This window comes from Cebus imitator, unplaced genomic scaffold (assembly GCF_001604975.1).
Source record: "Cebus imitator isolate Cc_AM_T3 unplaced genomic scaffold, Cebus_imitator-1.0 Scaffold8, whole genome shotgun sequence".
Lineage (NCBI taxonomy): Eukaryota > Metazoa > Chordata > Mammalia > Primates > Cebidae > Cebus > Cebus imitator.
In genome coordinates this window covers 3,462,186-3,487,073 of record NW_016107323.1, presented here as the reverse complement: position 1 = coordinate 3,487,073, position 24,888 = coordinate 3,462,186, and the positions used below count along the sequence as shown (strand labels likewise).

The 24,888-nt window shown below is 39.1% G+C and overlaps 1 protein-coding gene across 4 annotated transcripts in view; it reads right to left on the bottom strand.

Moving 5' to 3' along the window:
• Window positions 1-24,888, bottom strand: part of POLR3B (RNA polymerase III subunit B) — a 137,037-nt gene that overhangs the window by 19,858 nt on the left and 92,291 nt on the right. For all 4 annotated transcript variants that reach the window (XM_017540805.2, XM_037742963.1, XM_017540813.2 and 1 more), the window contains 4 exons: window positions 22,000-22,209; window positions 19,468-19,626; window positions 17,419-17,536; window positions 14,410-14,552 (listed from right to left, as the gene is read on the bottom strand). In XM_017540805.2, the coding sequence (XP_017396294.1) occupies window positions 14,410-14,552; window positions 17,419-17,536; window positions 19,468-19,626; window positions 22,000-22,209 (630 nt within the window). The remainder of the gene's footprint in view (window positions 1-14,409; window positions 14,553-17,418; window positions 17,537-19,467; window positions 19,627-21,999; window positions 22,210-24,888) is intronic.

The following is a 24,888-nucleotide window of genomic DNA, read 5'->3' as shown; positions in this document are numbered from 1 at the left end:
ACATCATCAAGACACTGTCTCCTGATAACTTTCATGAGGCCTGGGGTTGCAGATATCTATTGGGGAATAGTTTACTGCTGATGAATATGGTGGTAAATGGGCCCAAAGAAGCAGCAGGAATGCTTTCAAGTTTGACTGTTCCTATTAAGAAATGGTTTGCTTTGAGTAAACTCATCTCAATGAGCTTTTATACATTCAGAAATGAAATCTCTAAATCAAAATGTTAAGGCCAACACAGGTGGTTATTCCTTTCTTCCCCTCCCCCTTTTCAGCTATCAAATTAACCTCCTTTTATTTTTCACACCAGCACCTTAAATAATCCCCAGAAGGAGGGGAGTAGACAAAAACTGTTGAATCATATTGGCTTTGTTCTGCTGTTGAATCATTTCCAGATCTATCACATCACTTGCCATATCCCGGTTGACATAATTTTAATTCGGCTCTTCCTTACATGTTAACAGATAAATAATGCATAAGAAAACTTGATTAGCTTTCTTATTAAAACATCACTCTAAATGAGAGGAGGCGCTAGAAGACAATACAGTTTTTACACGGCTTTCCCATGAGCAGTTGAATGGTTTGATGTGATAAATTTGCATAGTCTGAAGCGCACAAAGGGCTGATTAATTGAAACCCTTACAATGCTTTTGGAAGCAGCTATTGTAAAACAATAACCATAGGAACTTTACAAAATACACACGGCTGAATGTGTCAAGAGCTTAATAAAATGTGGTGAGGCTATACTATTTGGAAACAGAATTGGAGATTTTTATTCTGGGCCATAAAACACTAAATACCCTAATTTCAAAGTTTCAGTTGGATATTTACTGAAAGGTCAGAGGGTTACTGGCGAGCTACTGAAGACCAAAATTTGTTCCTAAAAAAGCCAATTCAATAAAACCTTTTTACAATAAGGTGTCTGTGTGGACGAAGAAACCCTGATTTCTAACATTAAAGTAAGAGCTGCTGGAGTTTCAGTTTTGGACCAAAACTCTGATGGATCATTTGGCATCATACACCACCTTATGATGGGGCTCATACTGTTAGCCCTACCAGCCTCCTTCTCCCCTCCCCCTTAGAAACTTCCATTCAAGCAGGATCAAGCAAAGTAGAGAGCCAAAGCTATCCAGACTGTGTAAAAGCTGTGGTCTCGCAGAGAGGATTTTAGACAGTCTCAAGTACTACATGAATACAAGGTATGATTATTATTACTTTAAATCAGGTTATTTTCACTCTCTCAATTTTAGAAAGAATAATACAGAAAAGGGGACTAAGAAATGAAGGTCTAGCCAAACCAAACTTTTAAACCAAACCTTAACAGATACGCTTTCTTCTTGGCTTTTCTGTCACACATGAATTACCATTTTCTTACTTCCCACAGCCTCTTTATGTCTACTGTAACAGGATTCTTTAATGTGTTAGAAAGTCAGGGCAGGTTTTCTTTCCTTCTAAGAAACATTCAACCAAAATCTTAATAAATTAATTCAGCAGGTTATTGAATAACTTTTATTAGTGCAAAATAGAAGCAAGTGACCTTACAATGGAACTTTTTTTATATAAGTGAGGGTCAAAGATGAATCTTCCAAATTATTTTATCCATATATGCATAATCCTTATCAACCAGATAGGCAGACTAAACCAATAAGTGAAAAATCTACATTTTGATAAGACTAGACTTCTATTGTAAAACAAAAGTTGACTTCACTCCATTTAAACTAGCTGTCTGGTCCTTAAGGATTTAGGGAGTGTACGCTATTATCTCAGATTTGCAGTTATTAAAAAGCTTCTGTTTGCCAGGACAAACACTCTTGCTCAAATACAGTTTTTCCTCTCCTTAGGAGTACTGCTTGGTATTGCTGCCCGATGCTGTGATCCACAGGACCTTTGTTGGAGGTGCTAATCCTTTTTCACATGAGAGACTGAGAAATGTTCTTTCAGGGAAGTGATATATTGCTTTTTTTTTTTCCTCTCCACATCAAAGGAGTCCACTTTTTCCTCCTTCATTGTGAATGGCAGCAAAAGGAGGAAATCTGGAAATATAATAATTTGGTTTGCCTGAACACTGAAATGAAACTTAACTTGAGAATTCCTTAGGCTGTCAGATAATTTTTGTTAAATAACTTTTTTTTAAAAAGGAATAGTCAATCTTCTAATAAATGCACTAATCATCAGAGAAAACAAGGCTCAAGATAAAAATATTTGCCCTTGGTGAGTTCCATTAGAATTTACAACATAGTTGAAGAGGCTTACGTATGTTATTTTGATTTTAATAGAAAGTCTAATTCCAAACATAATTTCAATCAGCATATGTGATTATCTCTTCCTATCTTTATCTGTAAAAGTGATTAGAATATATATCAGCGACACATAGAATAACATTCCACACCCATGTTCAGCTCTGTTTTCCCTTTGCAACATCATTATGCATCAACCAGGTAAGTCATGGCTTTACTCTAAAATACCTAGAAGCCTAGACCACTTGGGAAAGGAGACTTCAGGGTTTACCTATTTCTCCCCAAATGAATTTAAAACAAACCAAACTTTCTTGCCTTCGTAAATAAACAACAAATTCACAACTTTGATGTCTAGAAGGTTATTACTAAATAATTTCACCTGGCCAGCATCTTGCATACTACTAAAGGATGAACGGCTCCAGAGATTCTTGATCAAAAGCCCAGCTCTTTTGGGGGGTGCAGACTCACTGCACATTTACTGATAAGATATATAACTGACCTCACAATGCTTAAAGGAAGGTGGTACTTCATTAAGATTCTTTGAGTATCTCAGTAGAAGGCTGTATTGAAATGTCCTCATCTAAAAAGTACACCATGAGTTAATCCTGCCTGCTTCTGAGGCCACAGTAGTCTATGTTAATTGTGACACCACCTTCTTTATAAAACACTTGTTTCCTCATTACTTGGTTCTCTGCTTAGTCCTCCTCCACTTTTGAGGTTACAGAAGTTGATGCTGCTTATTGGGTCTGTCACAGCTGTAACTAATAAAACACTTTCACTTCTCCAGTGGGCCTTCTCTGACCAATTGCATTCAATCTTTGCTTATCACACAGCACTGATGCTGATTCCCAGCTACTCAGTATTGACTCACTTATTCCAGTTTACCCACGCATTCTGCCCCCTTCACTCTTCTCCATGAGCTCTGTGATCATATGCAGCATATAACTACCACTGTTCTGCTTCCTCTTCACGTTTGTTTCATTTAGCTACTCATTATCCTACCACCTTTGAAGTGATCAGGCTTGAGCGGGACAGATGCACATGTTCTCTGAAACGAAATTTTCAAGTCTCCTTTAATTGTTAGAATATTTCAGGAGGCACTGGGTGCAGAAATGTGATCTATACATAATTCATGTACAAAAAGAATCCCTAACAACAGCTTTGTCAAAGTAAACATTTAAGAAAAGACAAAAATCAGATGATCTGCAGGGTCATGTTACTTTCTGAACACCCAGAACATTTAACCAGAACACTAAATTTAATGCTCTAAATGGAGAGAGAAAAAGAATGTGCACAAAGGTATATACTAAATAAAAATAATCTTTAAATTTTCTCACAGATAATACGTATGTGTCACTGTGCAGGAGATGTTACATTTCAGGAGAAAAAACTAAGTTCCACTAACCACTGCTCTTATTCTGGCATGTATCTGGACCAAAACAGAAACAAACAAATCTCTGCAGGAATTCTGGTGTGAAACATATATCCTGAAAACTCGACACTTTGAAATTTTTATCAGTTTATTTCATGACAACTACAAACAGCATAACTGATGTTGTGGACTACATTTTCTGTTTCACTCATATTCTACTCACCAACTTCCAACTCCTTTAGGCCTGATGTGGTTCCCCTTTGGGCCCACACTAAGGCCTGGGTTATTGTGTGGCTCTTTACAGACACCTGCCAAATCTGTGCATGGCATAGAAGGTTCCAAGTGCCCTAACTGTAATCACTGGCCAAAATATTTTCTTCAAGTGCCTCTCTTTTTATGGCTTTAACTATCACATCTAGCCAAATAAATTGGGAAAACTGTCAAAGTTTAGGGCTAAAAAATCTACTTCCTTTTACATCTGTTTGAAATCCTGATAGATTTTGAATTTTACAGAAGGCTATTAAAGCCTGACCAGAGGACCAGTTAAAGAAAGAAGTGGGGATAGTATAGTGTTTTACAATGAGCTGATTTTAGAAGGAAAAGGGCACCAGAAAATACAGCTTTATTTAGGAGTATGTCTTAATATGGGGCTTTGGCAAGCATTTCTGCAACAAGCTGTATGAGGGTAGTATTTATTCTAGATGTGTGGCAGCTGTAAAGCTGCTTATCCAAGAAGAATAGGAATTTTGAGAAGATGCCCATCTTAAGTAGGAGACAGAAAATAATACTAAGAAACAACAGGATTCATCCTCAGGAAAGGCGGTGTCTTTCCAATAAGAAATATCTGGGAATATGGCAATCTCAGGGGCAGAGTAAGATATAAGAAGAGAAAAGAGCCACCTTTAACCAGATTTAACCAAATGGGCAATATGCTTGGAATCAAAATCCTGGATTCAAATGCAGGCTTTGCCAGCACCAAGCTGTAGGTGGCACGCTACTCACCTCTCTGAGCCTCAGTCTCCGTAATCTTTATAGTAGGAATAACAATACAAACTGGGACTGTACCGGTTAAAGGATGAAATATAGATAAAAGTACTTATAAATGATCAATACACAAAAAGTAAAATACTATAAATATGGAGATAAACAGCATGCAAATGATTCCTTAATTTTTTCTCTATCCCAATCTCCCCCTGGAGCTCTAGACTCTATATCAAATTGCCAACCTAATATCTACACTTGGAGTCTAATAGGCATCTCAACCTGAGGCCCAAACTCTCAACCTCTATCCTTGTCTAATGCCAAAAGCTATTCTTTACTCAATCTATCCCATCTTGTTAAACTGCATTATCAGTTGCTCAGGCCACAAACTTCATCCTCAACTCCTGTCTTTTCCTCTTGCAACATCCATGCAAGCCATAAGCAAGTCCTGTTGACTCTATCTCCAGAGTATATCCGGAATCCAGCCACTTCTATTTTTCCACTGCTGCTGTCCTAGTCCAAGCCACCACCCTTTCTTGCCTGGACAACTGCAGTGGTCTCCCTGCCCCCTTCCTTGCCCCTTCCAATCTACTTTTCATATAGAATCCACAGTGAGCTCTAGATGTTTTAAGTTAGATCCTGTTACTCCTTTGCTCACATTCATTGTTATGGTTTGTATGTACCTACCAAACTCATGTTGAGATTTAATTGATATGAGGCCTTTAAGAGGCAGTTATGTCATAAGGACTCCATTCCCATGAATGGATTAATGCCATTATTATAGACATGGGTTAGTTATCTCAGGACTGGCTTTGTTATAAAAACAAGCTCTCCTGTCTCTCTGCCTATCTGCCATGGGATGATCCTTTCCAGATGCTGGTGCCATGTTCCTCGACTTCCAAGTCTTTAGAACCATAAGCCAAATAAACTTCTTTTCTTTATAAATTATATAGTCAGTGGTATTTTGTCATAGCAGCAGAAAATGGACCAAGACACCCACCATCCAACAGTTCTGTTGGTTCCCAGCATATCTGGAATAAAGTCCAGTCTCCTTTCTTTTAGCCAAAAGGCCCTATAGGAGGGATATGCCCCCATCCTATTTCTCTCACTCCCCAAGTCTCATACTATGCTTCTTGTCAGGCATATGCCTGGCCAGACTGGCCTTTTCTGTTCCTTGAATATACCAAACTCATTCGTGCCTAATGATTCTCTCTGCCTATAACTTAATCCTCCCAGACTTTTGCTCGGCTGGCTCCTTTGTATCCTTCATGTCTTAGCTCAGTGTTATTTCCTCCAAGAGGCCCTTCCTCATTAATCTAAAGTACACACTCCTACTTCTAAGCCATCCGCTCTTTTACATCATTCTTCATATATAGCACTTATCATTAGCTTACATTATCCTGTTTATATTTTTGTTTACACATATTTTTTTTTTCTTGAAATGGAGTCTTGTTATGCTACCCAGGCTGGTCTCAATCTCCTGGGCTCAAGTGATCCTCCTGCCTCAGCCTCCTAAATAGTTGGGATTCATATTTTTGTTTACTTCTTATCTGTTTCCTCCCCCACGAGAACACAAACCCCAGGAGAGCAGAGACCCTATCCGTCTTGTTTACCTCTGTATTTCCAGTACCTAGAACAGTGCTTGTCACATAGTGAAAGCTCAATAAATGGATGAATTAATTAATAACATAAGCACTTGAGATGATCTTCCATCATCTCTTCATCTCAAGTCAATGAGACACAAAGTTAATTTGTGATTAATGCCATTGTTTACCAGGATCAAAACCACAGTCCCTGTGGTTTTTCTTCTTTTTGCTGTCTTTATCTTAGTCAGTCAAGTCCATTGATTTGCTCTTCTCTGCTGCACCATTTTTTTTTCACATATTCATCAAAGCCCTCCAAACCTGAACTCCATCCAGTCTCTGAAGCCTTCCTTTACCAGGCAGCCTGCAAGAGAAGACCCAAGACAGACCTGCCTACTGCCTGCTGCCTGTGCACCAGGCACTGCATTCCCTGCTTTCACACACTAGTATCAAGGAGGCCAAGGTGTCAAGAAACAAAATAGCTCACTTAGTTAGAGCTTAAGACCTTTCTCTCTTTGCTATACTTTTCCTCAATCTGACAGCTTTCTTTAAATACTGAACAGAGGGTGGCTGTGATGAAAAGGCAATATGTTCATTCAGTATGGCCCAGGAAACAAGGCAGGACTAACTGTGATAACTTACAAAAAGTGCACTTCTGACTCAAGAAAACCATCAGAACAGTGCTACTACAGACGAGCGTGCCTCAGAAAATAGCTAGGGCCTCCCTTCACAGACCACAATCAATGTGGAAAACCATCTGCCAAAGATAATCTAAAAAGAACTCATATTTAGACTGGACTTCCAAAAGGACTTTTCAAACTCTAAGATTCTATCCCTAACTACAGTAAACTCTAAACCTCTATATTTTTAGTGGCTTTTCCCATATAATTTAGCATTTAACTATGTAATCCTTTGTATCCATCTTTTTGCTTCAGGTGTCAGTCAACTCCTCATGGGCATTAGTCAAGGGATTAATTTACTTTCTATCCCCTAAAGAGCTCTACACAGTTCTGAGCCCACAACAGTGACTTAAATATAACCAGATGGGTTTCCCTGGGGCTGTTTCGGCAGGTTCTCATTTGTGCCTGGGGTGGATGTGGGCGGGCATGTATACAGCTGACTCTTGAATAACACAGGTCTTAACTGTGCAGGTCTACTTATATGGGGGTTTTTCTTCAACAAAATGTGAATTGAAAATACAGTGTTTGAGATGTGAGCCCTTCTTCACAAAAGGACAACTTTTCGTATATTTGGGTTTTACAGGCGCGACTGTGGGACTTGAGTATGTGCAGGGGTCCTGGAACCAATTCCCAGCATATACTGAGGGATGATTATATTTAGTTACTATGGTTGAAGAAGTTTTAGTGGGCCTGTGTGATCAGTTAGGGTTGGAGAGCTATGGGCCTTAGGTGTTGAAATGCCTGGTGCCAGATAAAAATAAGGCCTCTCATTTTTGATATTTACTAGGAAGAATAAATTATACTTATGCTGGGAGCAATGAGTTTGGTTTGTTATGTCAGTACAATTTCCAGCAAGACCAATGAATACGTAAAATCCTTTATTTAATAAAGGATTCCTCAAACATCATAAGTGGATATCATATTATATTCAAAGTGCTGTGCTGTGTGCTCTGAGGTTAAGTAAATCAGTGGGGCATGCTTCCTAATTTCAAGGAACCTAAAATACACTTACCTAAGTGATATGGCTTAGATTTGTGTCCCCATCCAAATCTGGTGTCAAATCCCCAGTCTTGGAGGAGGGGCCCGCCAGGAGGTGATGAGATCATGGGGGTAGACTTTCCTCTTGCTATTCTTGTGATAGTGAGTGAGCTCTCATGAGATCTGGTTGTTTAAAAGTGTGTAGCACCTCCCTCTTCCCTCTTCTTTCTGCTCTGGATGTGTAATATGTGCCTGCTTCCCCTCTGCCCTCTGCCACGATTGTAAGTTTCCTGAAGCCTCCCCAGCCGTGCTTCCTGCACAGCCTGTAGAGTCCTGAGCCAATTAAACCTCTTTTCTTTATAAATTACCCAGTCTAAGGTATGTCTTTAGAGCAGTGTGAGAATGGAATAATACACTAATTTAGCCAACAAGGTATTCTGGATATTTAACAGCATACACAATTATTTTAACAAAACTACTGGTATCTTCAAATCCTTAGAATTTTATTTATAAAATTTCAAAAAATAGACTTTTGCTACTGTCATGCCTCTGGCTTCAGATGGGTGACATTCAACAAGAGTATCAAAGTTGTAGACCTTAGTTACAACAATGATCCAGAAAAAAGATAAATTATTTTCAGATAAGAGCTGACAAACTGTGATTAACAATACTTCTCTGATGATTGTTAGCAGTTATGTCATAATTCTCAGGGTGTGAACTTTAAGCATTTTTAAGTTAGTTTTCAATCTTAGAAATGATTAACATAGAAAAAACAAAACAAAACAAAAAACCCAAGCAGTCTTAAAGGCAAGGCTCTGGTCAGGAGACAAAAGGTTACTGCTCTAAAAATCCTTCTCATCTTTTATTAAAATATTTTTCAGTTCTATAAGTTGTATTGAAAAAGATCAGGCATACTCACTAAGCATTCTTGTGTTGAATATTCTCAAATAATAAACATAGATTTCTAGTTAAACATGACAGATGAAACACGTATGTTTATCACCAGTTTCTCTAAACTTCACTAACATGAGTTTTAAAAAATCAAGGTGTAAACCTATGTTTAAGGAGAAAGAATGGGCACGGTGGTATCAGTGGGCATAAGATAATCCTATAACTCAGAAAGCTGATAAATAGAGGGCAAAAAGGTAACAGAAGAGTAATCCTAAGTCCCTGCAGATGAGGTAAGAAGAGGTGAGCTGACTTGGCCTTTGGTGCCACCCTCACCCTTTCACCTAGCCACCGGATTCCTGGGAAGGCTCAGAAGACAGAGACGAGAAGAACTAGTATTGCAAAAGGCAGCGTGAGGTGTGAAGCTGAAAGCAAGAGGACTACGTCAAAGCCACCCAATCTATCAGCAATTCCAGGAGGCTCTACTTTCAAAATGTGTCCGGATTCTCCTCTCTTCTCGTCACTTCCTCATCATTATGTTTTTCCAGCCCACCTCCAACTCTCACGTAGCTTTTGAACTGGCACCACTGCAGTTTCTTTCAACATAGCAGCCAGCGTCAGTCAGATCATCTCTCTTACCAGCTCAAACCTGCTCTCCAGTGGCTTCCCTCTCCCTCAGAGTAAAAGCCAAAGTTTCTACAGTGACCCATGAGCCTCAATGACTGCCTTCTCACCTCTCTCTCTTCTCCAGCCACAGGGCCTCCTTGCTGGTGAGCTATTAGGTGAGCTACAGCTGCAAAGCCTTCGCCTCAAATGCTCTTCAGCCAGAGCGGGCTCACTCCTTTACTTCTCTCAGGACTTTACTCAGTGCCATCTTTTCAATATGTTGTTGTCCCCCAGTCACTCTGCCTAAACGTTAAATCACTAACCACACACCTTCCCCTCACATGCTTCCCATTCCCCTTCCCAGCTTTCATTCTTTTTTCATTTCACGACTTACCATTCCCTCAGCACTTACCATTTTCCTTCTTGCCCACAAGAAAACAAGCCCCACAAGGGTTGGAACTTTTGTCTGTTTTGTTTACTGCTTGTCACCAGCATCTAGAATAGTACCAGACGCTCAGAAGATACTTAACAAATATTTGTATAAATAAATGTCTATATAAGAAATTGTCAGTTCCCTGTGTTCCCTAGCCCATACAGCCAGGAAACTAGACTTCTCCCCCAACCCTTACTTGAGTAACCATTATATGAGTACTTGACCTGAGATCGAAGGGTAGAAAGCACAGCAGAGGGTGGGCTGGTAGAAAGCCTGATACAGAGGAATTAAAGTCTGCTCTGAAGAGTAAGCTCCAGCCCCTACCCCTGCCTGACTCCTGGAGGTCAGCTGACAGACTTAAGCACTGTCCCCACCCTCATTCCCAGCTCTAACCTTCAGGCAGGAGTTAAGAAAGATCCTAATATGCTGAAACTGAATGTGACCTGACCACCCTACAATGATATTCACCAGTCAATAAGTTCTATCCACACAGAACTTTCAAATGCTTTCTAGAGTTCAAGGGCATACCAGACATTAGAGAAAAGCCTCCAACAACAACAAATTCGGACACGAAAACAAATAGGAAAATCCTATGAAGAGGTAGAAACAGCCAGGCACAGTGGCCCATGCCTATAATCCGCGCATGGTGGGAATCTAAGGCAGGTGGATTGCTTAAGCATAGGAGTTCGAGACCAGCCTGGGTAATGTGGCAAAACACAATCTCTACAAATAAAAAACAAAAAGCCAAGAAAAACAAAAATTAGCCAGGCACGGTGGCTGTATTCCAGCTACTCAGGAGGCTGAGATGGAAGCATTGCTTGAGCCCAGGAGGTTAAGGATGCAGTGAGCTGTGATCATGCCACTGCACTCTAGCCTGGGTGACAGAGCAGAATAAGATACTGCCNCTTAAAAAAAAAAAAACAAAAAGAAAAAGAAACATTAGAAACAAAAGAAAACTAAAAAGGAAAAAGAAAAACAAAAAAACTAAAACTAAGAAAAAAAACTAAACAGTATACCTCTTGCTGTAAGAGAAAGAATATAAATTAACTTCAAACATTTAATTAGAAATTAAAATATGATAGGATAAAAAAAAACCTGAAAAATAACATTGATCAAATCTCCTAAAAAGAAAAACAAGAAAAGGGCAAAAAGATAAGAAAACTAGAGCATCAATCTGGAAGTTCCAATATTTGACCACTAAGAAAACCAGAAACGGTATGGTGAAAATGAGGAAGAGAAAATTATTAACTAAATAAATATAAGAAAATGCCCCAGAACTGAAAGGAACTTAAACCTCCAGAATGTTAGGCTGTCCAATTTCCTAGCATAAGGAATGAGAAAAAGACCTATGAAATTTCAGAATTTCAAAAAGGGAAGAAGATAGTAAGAGCTTCCACAGAGAAAGGAGTAAGTAGGAGGGAGGTAAGGAGAGAAAAGGAGAGAGAAACAGGGCACAAAAAAATCAGGAAGAAGAGTGTTATTACAATTTACATGGACTCTAGATGTATCATGTGGTGAGGCCACCAAAATTCTTAGGGAAAACAACTTTCAACCTAGAATTTTATACCTAGCCAAAGCTGGGTCAGGAGGGAGACAAGGACTGATTTTTTGTGTACAAAAAAATGCTTTTTGCTCTGTTTGACCTTTTAAAACCATGTGCATTTATTATTTCATAAAATTGTACCTAAGAGAAATAAAAATTATGTCCAGTTAAGAGTCCCATGTCGAATCTTTCCATTACTCTGTTAAAGTTTACATTACCTACTTTTTGTTTGCTTGCTTGTTTTTCCCCAATCTTAAACATAAATCTGATGAAGCTGTATGAGAAGGGACTATCAAGGGAATCTAGGCTAATCAGAGGGTTTTTACCCTTGGATTAAAAGCCATCTGGAAAAAAAAAAAGTAGCAAAACAAACTCCTCACTACAAGGGAAAGGTCAGCTAAACCCAGGAGGACTCCTTCAGTTTTGTAAAGAGACATACAAGTTAAAGCTCCCCTAAGATTGAATAGCTCTCTAAAATCTCCTGTTTCAGATCACTGCAAATTAGAAACTATGTCTGTTAATGAACGTTATACCGATCATATTAACATTATGAAAAAAATGCTATAGCACAAAGATCCTGACATTTTACCTAGATGTCTGTATTTTCAGAAGCTTACTAATCAGGTGTGTAGTTTTCATTTTTAAAAGCACTGCTTTGGCCAGGCATGGTGGCTCACATCCGCATTCCTAGCACTTTGGGAGGCTGAGATGGAGGGACTGCCTCAGCTTAGGAATTTGAGACCAGCCTGGGCAACATGGTGAAACTCCATCTGTACTACAAATACTAAAAATTAGCCAGGCATGGTGGCGTATGTCTGTAGTTCCAGCTATTCAGGGGACATTCTCCTGAGGCAGGAGAATAGCTTGAACCCAGGAGGCGGAGGTTGCAGTGAGCCGAGATTGAGCCATTGTGCTCCAGCCTGGGTGACAGTGAGACCCTGTCTCAAAAAAAAAAAAGGCACTGCTTTGTCTATACGCATACATGTTCTCACACAGAGCAGACAGATTAAAATCTGAATAAAATCAATCCACCAACAGTAGAGAATCTACCCCTGTCACTTCCTCTACCTACAATTTATTAATTCATTCACTCATTCATTCACATTCATTGTGAGTTCACGTATTATCTACTATCTATTAAGTGTTTGCTATGAGAAAAGCCTTATTGGGCTTTACAGAGAATACAAGGACATGGTCTCTGCCTTCAAGAAGTTTAGTGGAATTGGAACACATTGCATAGCTACTGAAACACCTGCTAGTCTGCAACTCTCTGCATAATACCCTGATGGGACAAAGACATAAGGATTTGGGGTATCTTAGGCTTATAAACTGATTCAGAAGGGGGATATTCTTTTATGGTGTGCATTCTTGTGAAGCTTCCAGTGTCAATATTTTACAAGAAGAGTACCAAACTTTGCTCCTGTCCAGGAAAGAGGCTAAGTAAGACAGTGACTATAAATGAGGTGAAGGTTGCTCCACAATGACTTAGCAAATGAGGTTAAGGTTACCCCCTAATTGACTGTCAACGCCAAGAGAAAAGAAGAAACAGTTTCAATATACTGAATTTGATTTTTACTGGCAAGCTATATAAAACGTTAGAAACTCAAGATACTTTTAAAAACACTCAAAAGGCATTAAGAGTATCTCAGGGAACTATATGAATTATAGGTATCAAATTCACATTAACAGATGGAACCAATAATTTCTTTAAAATATTGATAGGCTAAAATAATCTTGCTCTGTCATCAAACTAAAATGATTTTGATGAAAGAGTATCTTAGTCTGACATAGTTTCGTTGACAGAATGACAACCAAGGCTGGGTATACTTGACCAAGCAAACTGTAACATGGATATAGTTTCTTGGCAAATAAAATCAGTAGAAACACAATGTGCAGTTATCTTCAAACCAATTAAAAATAAGAAGATATCACACTAGTAACTTATAAGCAAATGTGAGAGTCAATGTAGAAAAGTAGAAGTGATACATCTTAAATATATATAAAAAGAATGATGGTCAATGTTAATGATCATTGCTGCCACTTCTTGAGCACTTACTAAGTGCCAGGCACAATGCTAACTGCTTAACGGTCAGTGTGGCCTAGCAGTTAAGAGGTAGGTCTCTGCAGCCAAGCTGCCAAGGTTCAAATGCCCGTTCTCCCATCAACTGTGTGACCTTGGGCAAGCTATTAATCTTTCTATGCCTCTGTTTCCTCATCTATAAAATGTGGATAATGATGCTACCTACCTTCCAGAATTGTGTGAGAGTCAAATGAGTTAGCACCTGTAAAGTGCTGAGAATGCAGCCAGGCACACAGTTAGTGCCACAAAAGTGTTAGCTGTTGTTGTTCTTAAAGCTAACTGGCAGGCAGAGCCAAAATTCAAACCCCAGGACAAATTTTCCACTTTAAACACTATGTATAGTAACTAAAAGAGAGCTTACTGATAAATGAGTTAATTAACAGTGATACAGTGCTGTGTTTCTTGAAAATAACCAAACTACAAATAGATCAAAGCTGTGCAGTGGCCATCAAAGGAAGAAGCGAGGCCTGCCAATGGGATTAGATGTAGGAGACACACAAAGCACCGCCCTGGGGTCAGGAGACCCAGGTTCTAACACCAGCTCAGCAACCAAGTAGCTGCGTATCCCTGACTGGCCACTGAAAATGCGGGGTCTGAACTTCCTCATCTGTTAAACAAGGGGGTGGATAACTCTGAGGTATCTTCTAGTGCTGACATCTTATGATACTATGACCCAACAGAACATACAGTAGTTTAAAGATGTACCTTTTAGGCGGGAAAAAAAAGCACTGCTATTTATTTTTTGAACAGCTACATGTATTTCAATAGGCACATGATCTAGAATGTATTTATAATTTTGGGCATAGCAACTACAGGAGAATGAAATAGCACAGAGGAGCAAGTCTACCCCAGATTTTTAAATGCCATTAACATATAAACAGGTTAACCTAAGACATAAAACCAGAATAATTTTTATAACCATGTAATCATTTTCCATAGTAAATTTTTTAAATGGGGGAATCTTATATAAGTAGTTAATAAATGCTTTCATATATTACTTAATAATCAAGTTGAGAAACAATACAATTTACCTTTTTGCCCATGACGACTGCTGAATTTGTCTCCAATCTCTGGACGCCTTGTCTGTCTCAGCAGCATTTTGATCAGAAAAGCATCTTCAGCATTTGAGGATATCATCACTTTTTCAATATATGAGTCTGTTGCTCCTTTGTAACTGGTGTTAAGAGAAAGCCACTAAAACAGTTTTCAAACTGCCCTGTGTGAATTTCTCACCCATATTATATTTCATTTCATGCCAACCATATTTTGACATTTTCATCTTGGGCTCTGAAAAATGACTTCCCTTTTTTTTTTTTAACATTAAATTTGAATTTCATAATTTCTCTTTTACAATCCTATACATTTATTATGAGGAAAGCACAGTGCAATTTGATCCTCACAATGGTCCATACTGTTATTCCCTTATGATAGATGAGGAAAACTGATGCTTAGAGAGGCTAAGTAATTTGTCCAAGGGCACACGACTTATACAAAGTGGAAATGGGATTTCAGAGTCAACTCCAAGTTCTTAACCTCAATGATAATAGTAATTTTACTTACTCAGCTTTTCCATTATTAATTTTTTTTCCACACAACAAACCTTATTAGGAATCTACCATGTATCAGATCCTGTAGCCTTTGGACATGTAACGATTAAGTAGACACAGTTACTGCACCAAAGGAGCTTGCAATCCAGTCAAGGAGGAGACAGGTACATGCAGTAATGATATCTGGTATGAAGAACAGGAGAGGCCCAAGGGAGATAGTCAATTCTGCTGAGGATGGGGGATGGCAGTGGCGGCAGGCTGTCAAGCCCTGTCACAGAAGAGGTACCCTTTGACTTATGACCTGACCAGGCAGAATGAGCAGTCTGAGCGAATGCATAAGGCCTAACTGAATTAAAATGGTACATTTCGGAGAATAAGAGGTGATTTCCTAGAAACACAGGGCCTAGTATGGGAGTGGGAGGCCAAGGAGGCATGCTGGGGAGGCCAAGAAGGCATGCTGAGGATGCCTTTCCCACAGGCACCACTGCCATTCATACTTTCACTTAACTTATTCAAGTTTCACTCTATTTATACAAGAGAGTAACATGACCAGAGGAGTAGTTTAGAATATCAACCTGGCAGTGATGCAGAGGGAGCCTGAGTGGTACCAGCCTGGAGGTAGAAGGACAGTTAACAAGTCAAGGCGAAGCAGAGGGCCACAGCACAGACACCACAGCAGGAAGAGGGAGGAGGGAGAGGAGAAGACAGCTGCTAAGAGGATTGCTGTGTGTGGCAAGTAAAGGAAAGGGGTCAGGTTGTGCTAGTGACTGGCTGGCTGCTGGCAGCTGATGCCATTTACCAAGAGAGGGATCCAGAAGGAGGAACCAGGGGTCACTGTAAAGCTGTCCAAGTGCTGATATGAAGCTGACACTGGGCAGATGTCTATTTGGGAGTCATTAGCAAAAAGAGGGTGACTGGAGTGCTGAGAACTGGGGAGCTTGTCCAGATGAGATGCAAGCATCACCTCGGTCAGGATGAGGTCACCACAAGGCCAGGCAGGATGTGGGGGCTAAGAGTGAGTGATTAGACGGGTGGAGGGCCAGGTGAAAGCGGTGTCACAACATCAAGGGAAGGGAGAGGTCAGTGGTGTCAAACACTATAGAAGTGTCATATGAAATTCATTCATTCATGTGGTAACTATTTGCTGAATACCCACTATGCACCAGGCACTATGCCAGACACTAGGGAGGACAAGGTGAAAATAAAGAGACAAAGTCTCAGCCTGCAAGAAGATTCCGATGGAAGGATGTGTCTGATTTGGCAAATCCGGCCACAAATGGGTTTTGCTTATTTCTTTACTCCCTGTCTTTCCTCACTGAGGTGTGAGCCCCACAAAGACAGGGACTACCAGTTTTCCTCCCGGCACTATCCTATGCGCTTGGAATAGTTCCTGGCATACTGTTAGTGCTCAAAAAGTATTACTTGAATGAAACAAACACATAGGATGTCATTGGTGACTTCTGGAATTGTTTCAGGAGAATGAGGAGGTAGGTGAGAGGCCAGTTCAGAGGGTTAGGGAGCGAGTGGAAGGTAACAAAGTAGAAATGGAGATGACAAACCACTGCTCTGAGGAGCTTCATAATGAAAGGAAGAGGAATAGAGTGGCAGCTAGAAAGGGATACGAAGACCAGAAAAACTTTTACTTTCAAGATAAAAAGTATCTGAGCACATTTTCTAGACTGTGGAAAAGGAATCCATAGGAAACGGGTTGAAAATATGGGAGGATAAAAGAGAAAATGACAGAAAAAGGTCTCTGAAAAGAGTAGACGGAAATAAGATACCAAAAGGAGAGACGAGCTTTGCACAGAAAAAGAGATATCCTCCTTCAAGACAGGAAGAGAGCCAACCAGCATAGCCACCTCTGTAACTGTAAAATAGCTGTTCATCTGTAGAAGTCAGTGAAGAGTTTGGACCCATTCCCTAAGCAGAGCTGCCCATTTTCTCCTCGGTGCTCCTACTCCAGAGACAAATCCCTGGCACCCACAGTGCTTTGCTGTGTTTAGCGCAGTGGTCAAGAGAAGGGCTCTGAAGCCAGATTGCATGACTTTAAATCCTGGTTCTGACCCTTATAGCTGTGTGACCTTGGTAAGTTTCTTAACTTCTCTTTGCCTCCATCTTATCTTTCCAATGTGCTACTAAGAGAACATAGCCCCTGGGGTGGTAGTAGGATTAATGGAGCTAACACATAAAATGTCCAGAACAGTAACTGGTACAGTGTAAATTCCCAATAAGCTATTATTATCATGGTCATTACTGTACTTTTTTTGTGTGGGGGTCTTTGCCATGTGGTCCACTCCTCAAACCCAGGTTAGGGCCTATATGATTCCACAGACTAGTTTTATCTTTTATGCCATGCTGCTTTCATGACAAATAATGTTACCCCAAATTGCTATTTCTAGCTCTCCAACACGCCAACACCTAACTTCAAATTTCTCCCATTCCTTCTCTTTTTCTAACCTTTCTATGTATTATCAAGGCACAATCAATACATACGTTATAGGCACATCTTTGTACTGTGGTTGCTGTGGTACATTACTTCCTTCCAAAGGAATTTGAGTCACTGTGGGCATGGACTTATTTACAAGCACTTGTTTGTTTTCTACTTTCTCACCTAAGAAAAAGAGAAAAGTGTTAGGCATATCGTTATCATCTGTGTGGAATACAAAGATTACGAACTAGGCACAGATGCACATGCCTGTAGTCCCAACTACTCAGGAGGCTGAGGTAGGAGGATTGCTTGAGCCCAGACTGAGGCTGCAGCGAGCTATGATCATGCTACTGCACTCCAGCCTGGGCAACAGAGTGAGATCCTGACACACACATACACACACGCCATAGTGTATATAAAATTAAGAAAATAAGTCAGAGTACTATATTAACACAAGAAACATCATCTCAGTAAATAGCAATTTTACATATCTCTTAGGGTGTTAAGTTTTGATCACTTACTTTTATTTATAGTTATTTTAACTAGTAATAAGCCACCATCAATTTAACTTGGGCAATGAGAAAATCAAGATATTTCTTTGGTTTTGCTGCTATTCCCATTTTTGCTTTGTATCTCTTCATAGTGAGCTCAAAGACCAACTACTTGTAGTACTGTCATAGTGCTTATTTTCCAAGCCATACTGACCAGTGTTAGGAGTGAGAAACATTCTCCAAGAAACAAAGGCAGAGAGAGGGAGAAGTCACACACTCGGTGTCTCTTTGGAACCACAGCTTGATAAAGCATTCACCACCTACAGGCCGACCATGACAAAGTCATGTGGATTTCCCTCCTGACAACTGAGTTCTCTCTACCTTCACTACAGCTATGGTGCCAGATCTACCTTCTATTTTAGTGCCCTTCCAATCCTTTCTCCACAGCAGTCAGAATGATCATTTCAAAATGCATGTCTGAATATATCATTGCTTTCAGGATCATAATAAAAACAGTATCATGGGTTCAGCATGGTGGCTCACGCTATAATCCCAGCACTTTGGAAAGCCGAGGTGGGTGGAAAACTTGAGCCCAGGAGTTCAAGACCAGACTGGGCAAGATGGTAAGACCTCATCTCTACAAAAAAACACAAAAACTTAGCCAGGCATGGTGGCATGCACCTGTGGGTCCTAGCTATCCAGGAGGTTGAAGTGGGAGAATCACCTGAGTCCAGAAGGCAGGGGTTGCAGTGAGCAGAGATTGTGCCACTGCACTCCAGCTTGGGTGACAGACTGAGACCCTGTCTCAAAAATAAAATCAATAAAATAAAGACAATAGTAACATGGTTGCAAGGCCTTGCTTAGTCTGGCCCCTACCTCACACGTCACCCACCAACTCATGTGTACCATGCTTCCCTGCACTCTCTTCTTTTTAGCCACACTGGTCTTCTTTCAGATCTTTCAACTATCAAACTCCAGGACCCTTGCACAAGCATTTCTCACTACTTAGAACACACTCTCTGACCCTCTTCTTTAGTTAACTCTTACCTATCCTTCAGATTCTAATTCACTTCCTTGGGGAAGGCCATGCTGATCTTCTTAACTAGGTAAAATGCTCTTGTGATAAAATGGCCTCATAGCCACCTATATGATTCTTTAACTTGGGTTTGTGCATGATCCTCTGATCAATGTCAGTCTCCTGCACTAGCCTGTGAGACCCATAAGGGCAGAGGCTATTTGTTTCATCAACAAAATGCATTACAAGTTTGTAATTACAATGGAGTCACACCTCGCAGGGGGATAAAATTCTAAAGTAGTCTGTAAGCTAAATGCGTAAACAAAGAAATGCCAGAGCAGATGCAGGGACACGGATTATTCTAAACATTTCCTTAAGGTGACTTTTCTATGATTCAAAATTATGTCTAGAAAATTATAATTAGCATAGATTACTGATAGGTAAAAACACAGTGCATAGAAAAACAGACTGGAAGGAAGTTCATTAAAAATGACTGCATTGGTTGAGTCTGGATAGTGGTATTATAGGTTGTTACTTTTTTCTGCCCTTTTTGTCAAATATTCAGAAATATTATCGAATGACAAATTTTTCCTTTAAAAGGGTTTTACCTGGAGAACAAATACCATCTGCATCTAAGATTTCATGTCGCCAGATGGGTTTCCTTGTAGCAGCATCCAACATGGGCCCCATCACTTTATCAAAAGTCTGATTGGTGTAACGTTTCAATGTACATTTAGCATTTTTATATACAAGGCAACGCCCAAAGCCTAAAATAAAACAAAAATGGGCATTAGAACCACCAGTAATACAAGGCTATAAGAAAACATGGATTTGTGCTATTCAACAATCCACTCCCAAAACTTCTCTGTATTTGATAAAAATTGGAGACCAGTACAAACGAAATAAAAATCTGATCATCTGAAGAAGTGGTACAGGGCTTGTTCTTTATTGTCTGTTAACGTTGGAATCTCTACAACCATTTTCTGCATGGAATACACCTTCTCATACTGGAGAAGGATGAGAGAAATCTAAGACTGGCACTGTCATTCTTTCAAGGACAGAGCCATACAGTATTAGAATTGGAAAGGGCCTAAGAAATCACTTGGCTTAACGTATCTCTTTTACAGGCAGTAGGAGTGAGGTTTAGAGAAATTAAGTGGCCAAGGTTATCCAGCAAGTTGGCGGCAGAGTTGACAACTGTGTTGATCAGCACAAGTCCACCGATTTCTGAGCCAGGATACACATCCTTTTGGTGCATAACTTCTGCTGACCTTCCCTAGAAAGTGTTCCTCTTTAAAATTTGACATTTAGAGTGAGTTCTAAGCCAGCAAGTAAAAATATTAATTTTTCTCCAGAGAAGAGAAAGAATGAAAAAAGAAACAATCAAATTATTTTAATGGGAAAGATAGCTCTCCTCTGCCCTAAAGATTGGAGTTTAATTACATTTTTAGATTGCATTTATCTAGCGGATGAGGGGAAAGCTGTGAAATCAACAAACAAGCTAAACATTAAGCTGCCTACTAACGGTTCAGAAAAATAAAAGGAAAAAAAAATAAGCAAAAAGGATGGAAGAAAAACCTTTGGGTGAGGCAAAAACCTCAACCACTAAATCCCTCAAAGACAAAAATCCAATAGTTGTAGAGTTACCCAAAACAGCTGTCATTCCTTCAACACTATAATTTCCTAAGAGTCTGTGGCTGCATTTCTTTCTTTTTTCCCTTTGGCCAAGCAGTTATTTTAAACTGGATTCTCTTACTAATCTCCTCAGGATATATTGAGCCATGCCAGAGTTCACTTAAATAAGAAAATATCTCAGGATTAAATGCCAGTTATTACTGATGAAATAAATGCATGGCTGAAAATCCTTCATTTAACAATTTTCCACCAAAAGCAGAAACCTAAGAATGTGACTTTAGAAATCAATCAGGTAAAAGAGGATTTATAAATAAAATCTCAGGGCTGTAATATAATTTTTTAAATATGAAGGTGATGGTGAGATGAAATAATGAATTTCTACAACTGGATGTCGGATGAAGACATTTGTGTCTTTAAGCAAGGCCATGATCATCATGGCTCCTAGGAAATTGTGTATGGCCATGATAAATTCAGCTCAGAATGCCAGCTGGTTTGGAAACATTACATGATCTTGAATTTTTATACAGTAGCCATTAACTGCAACATGCTGGAGTGCAATGTGAATCTTAACTGCATAAAATCAAGAAGTGTTTTGTTCAAAGTGTAAATAGACATTTTATTTACAGGTGATAGATTAAAAGCTAGGGACAGTAAACTCAGATCATTAAATTGGGTTGCAGGGTTTCTGACAGACATCACAAAGTCTTCAGATTTCCACATAAACGTTACCAGTTAATCAGAAAGGAAAACATCTAGTTTTAAAGCATGGCTGTTGTCATTTGGAGGAAAAAAAGAGGCATAAATTAAGTGTGGCCAACATTAATGCCAAAAGCACATGTCTAAGAGTACTATTATGGCTGCCTAGCAACTACAAAGAGGGAAGAGGAAGGCATAGTGGGTATGCCAGAAAGGAAAAAGAGAAATCGAGATTATGAATAGAGAAGTCAGACTTCAGATCAGGTGATGGCTAACAAACCAGGAAGTGGTGACTTGCGAAAGTAACTGTCAAAAACAGAAAGAAAAGTGGAAAAACTCCACGCCAGCGTTTGTGGCTGTGTATTTTTAACTTTCGTCACTTGGCCAAAGAAGGTACCAGATTATAAGGTTATACAAATAAGAAATAGTCTTTTACATCCAAAAATTGCTACTGACCTCTTGAACTGGTTTGTTAATAATACACTAGATATAGTGAAAACACGTTTCTCATATATTCTAATTCCTCCTAGAAAATACACACATTCTTACATTTTTTTCTCTTTGAAGAACTGTCTCACATAACCAATAAAATAACAAAGAAGAAAAATATTCTGTAGCAGTACATTTCAGAAATGACAAGAAAGTCAACATCAAAACTCAACCACCTTCCTGTTTGTATATAATAAAATTCAAATAACTTGAAACTGACATTAAATACATTTTAACACCAAGTGATTTTTACATTAATCATCCCTATATCTAATTCTGCAAAAAGCACCTTTGGCATTAAGTTTTGAAAATTCACTTACCTCTGTCTAAAGAGGCCTTGTTTAAAACAAGAGCATCTTCAATATCATAGCCACTATAACTCATCACAGCAACTGTTGCATTCTGTCCAGCAGGCAGTTTCTCAAATTCTATCAATTCAATGGTTTTTGTCTTAACCATGGGTTTTTGTGGATATGCTAGTAGATACATGAGAGTATCAATTCTGTTTCGCTGGTTGTATCCTATAGTACCTGCATTGACATTGGAGAAAACAAAATACAACATTCTATTATGTGAAATAATAAGGCAGTAATGAATATAAATACATTAACAACACAAATTAAAATGAAAAAAATCTTCAAGTTCAACATTTCAAAAGCAATACTCTCATGGTGGCTAACAACTTCCAAAAGCAACTTTTCTCACTAATAAAGTCCCACAAAGAAGAAAAAATATACTCAGAGTATACTAACCTAAATAATTTAGACTTTTTGAATTTATATTTTCCCATTTGAGGGATTTAGTTTCCACTGGTTAATTTCATAAGTAAATCAATAATTCTTTATTTGGTTCTACAATGTTCCAGGCCTGCTGGGGACAGGTAATGTGAGAACAATGCCCAATGTTTACATACAAGAAGCTTATACAATGGATAAACAGGTGTATTTCATAAAAAGAAATAAACAATTGTAAAAGTTCTGAATGAAAAAGAAAGCAGGAGAGAAGGGAAGAAAAAGAATGAAAAAAGAGGAATTCAGTTGAGAGCAAGGAAGAGTAGGATTGATTCATTTATTTGATGATTCACTTATTAAGCAGTTAATAAACATCTACTCTGTGCCAAACACTCGAGATAAAATGGGAAAAGGCATGGTCCCTTCCTTAAAAAATCTAGGGTACAGTCCAATCAGGGGTGGGCTCTTCCCTCCTTAGCAATCAGTCTTTCCACCTGATTGTCCCTTGGAAAGGTGTTACTGGGTCACTGCCAACTGAACATGAAATCAGAATGTTAACCCTTTCTCTCATTTCCCCTTATAAACATGCTGGGGTTCATGGACCTGCCTGAAGAAAAGTCCTTCAGTCTCCTGGGCTTGGGGACATAGAACTGATGCTACACAGAGACCTTAAAGTTGGAAAACTCAGACTTGCTCTGCTGTTGAGCTTGAGTGTGGGCTACTGAGCCTCTTTAACTTCTAGGTATCTCCTTTTTTCCCCTGTAAATGGCCAAGAACAGATGTTAATGTCAGAAAAAAGAAGGTAGCTTTAAGTCTCTCTCTCTTGCACATGCTTCCACAGTGACACATACACAACACACACACACCACAACACACACACACACACTCCAAACTACCTACGTGCCATTTCACAGACTTACACCCTAGGTGTGCAGACACTAAAACTTAATTATTTATTTCTTTGAACTTTTTCTCCATACTCATGTCATTAAATCAATGATGATCTCATTTTGGGGATGAAAACAAGGTATTCAAGCTGGGCATGGTGGCTCATGCCTATAATCCCAACACTTTGGGAGGGCGATGTGGGCGGATTGCTTGAGCTCAGGAGTTTGAGATCAGACTGGGCAACTGACAAAACCATCTCTACTAAAAATGCAAAAATTAACTGGGCATGGTGGTGTGCACCTATAGGTCCAGCTACTTGGGTGGCTGAGGCATGAGAATCGCTTGAGCCCAGGAAGTGGAGGTTGCCATGAGCTAATGTCACACCACTACACTCCAGCCTGGGCAACAGAGCAAGACCCTGTCTCAAAATGAAGAGGAGGAGGAGAAAGAGAAGGAGAAAGAGGAAAGAAAGAAAGAAAAAAAGAAAAAAAAGAAAAAAAAAAAAAAAAAAAAAAAAAAAAAAAAAAAGAAAAGAAAAGAAACCATTAAAACAGCAAAAATGATACAGTACTCCTTGACAATTACTACTGAAAGAAATAATAAATATGTAGGGAATACCTAGTACTGTGCCAGGCTTATTACAGATGCTCAATAAATGTCATGTGAATTAAACTGAAGAATCCCATTACACGTTTTATGACAGTATGTCTATGCTTAAATCTCTAAAAACTTAACAAGATTCAGCTGAAAAACAAGTCAAACTGAACCTCATGAACTTTTTATCGAGTTTGCACTTTAAAGTGCCAATTAATTATGCTATTTTAGTGGCAACTAATAAACTGGGCAGGATACCTGGCAATAGATCACTTACTGTTTTAGAAATAAGATTACTACTGCTGAGATTATGGTAAAGTTCACCGACAATAAGTTTGTCCTTTTATATGAAATCATTTAAAATTTATGTTGAGATTCCAGCTCCAATTGTATACTTTACTCAGCTGGAGACAAGCGTTCAGGCAATGTCCCACCAGGCTGCCAAACATGTCTTCTGAAACCTGAGACATGCATTATTATGCAGCAGGGAAGCATAAATGGCTGCACCTCTAAACAATGGTGAAAAAGACTGGATCCTGCTATAAATTGTGCTACCAGGCCTAGAACATAATTCTCAGGCATTACAACTGACCACTGAAGGGATGAACAACAAAATAGTTAAGCAAATGTATGGTGCTTATGACATCAAAAAGTTTTCTCTCAAGGCTTTTTGAAGAAATTGTGAGTATACATGCACATGCATTTTTAGCAGCACCGACTATGGGTGTGTAAATTAAAATGTTAAAATAGGATTTGTAAACTATGATTTCTATATCATAAAACTTCAAAATGCCATCAGATTCCCATATTTTTATAAAAATTAATTAATGACTGACTAGCTAATTTGCCAATAAGCAATAGGCAAGCAAATGATAAGGCTTGCCTGTTTTAAGCACCTGCTCAAACTCTGATTCCCCATTACTATTTTCAGCTTCCTTAAAAAGGGCATTACATGTATACACACACATATAAAATAACACAAGGAGAATATCTATA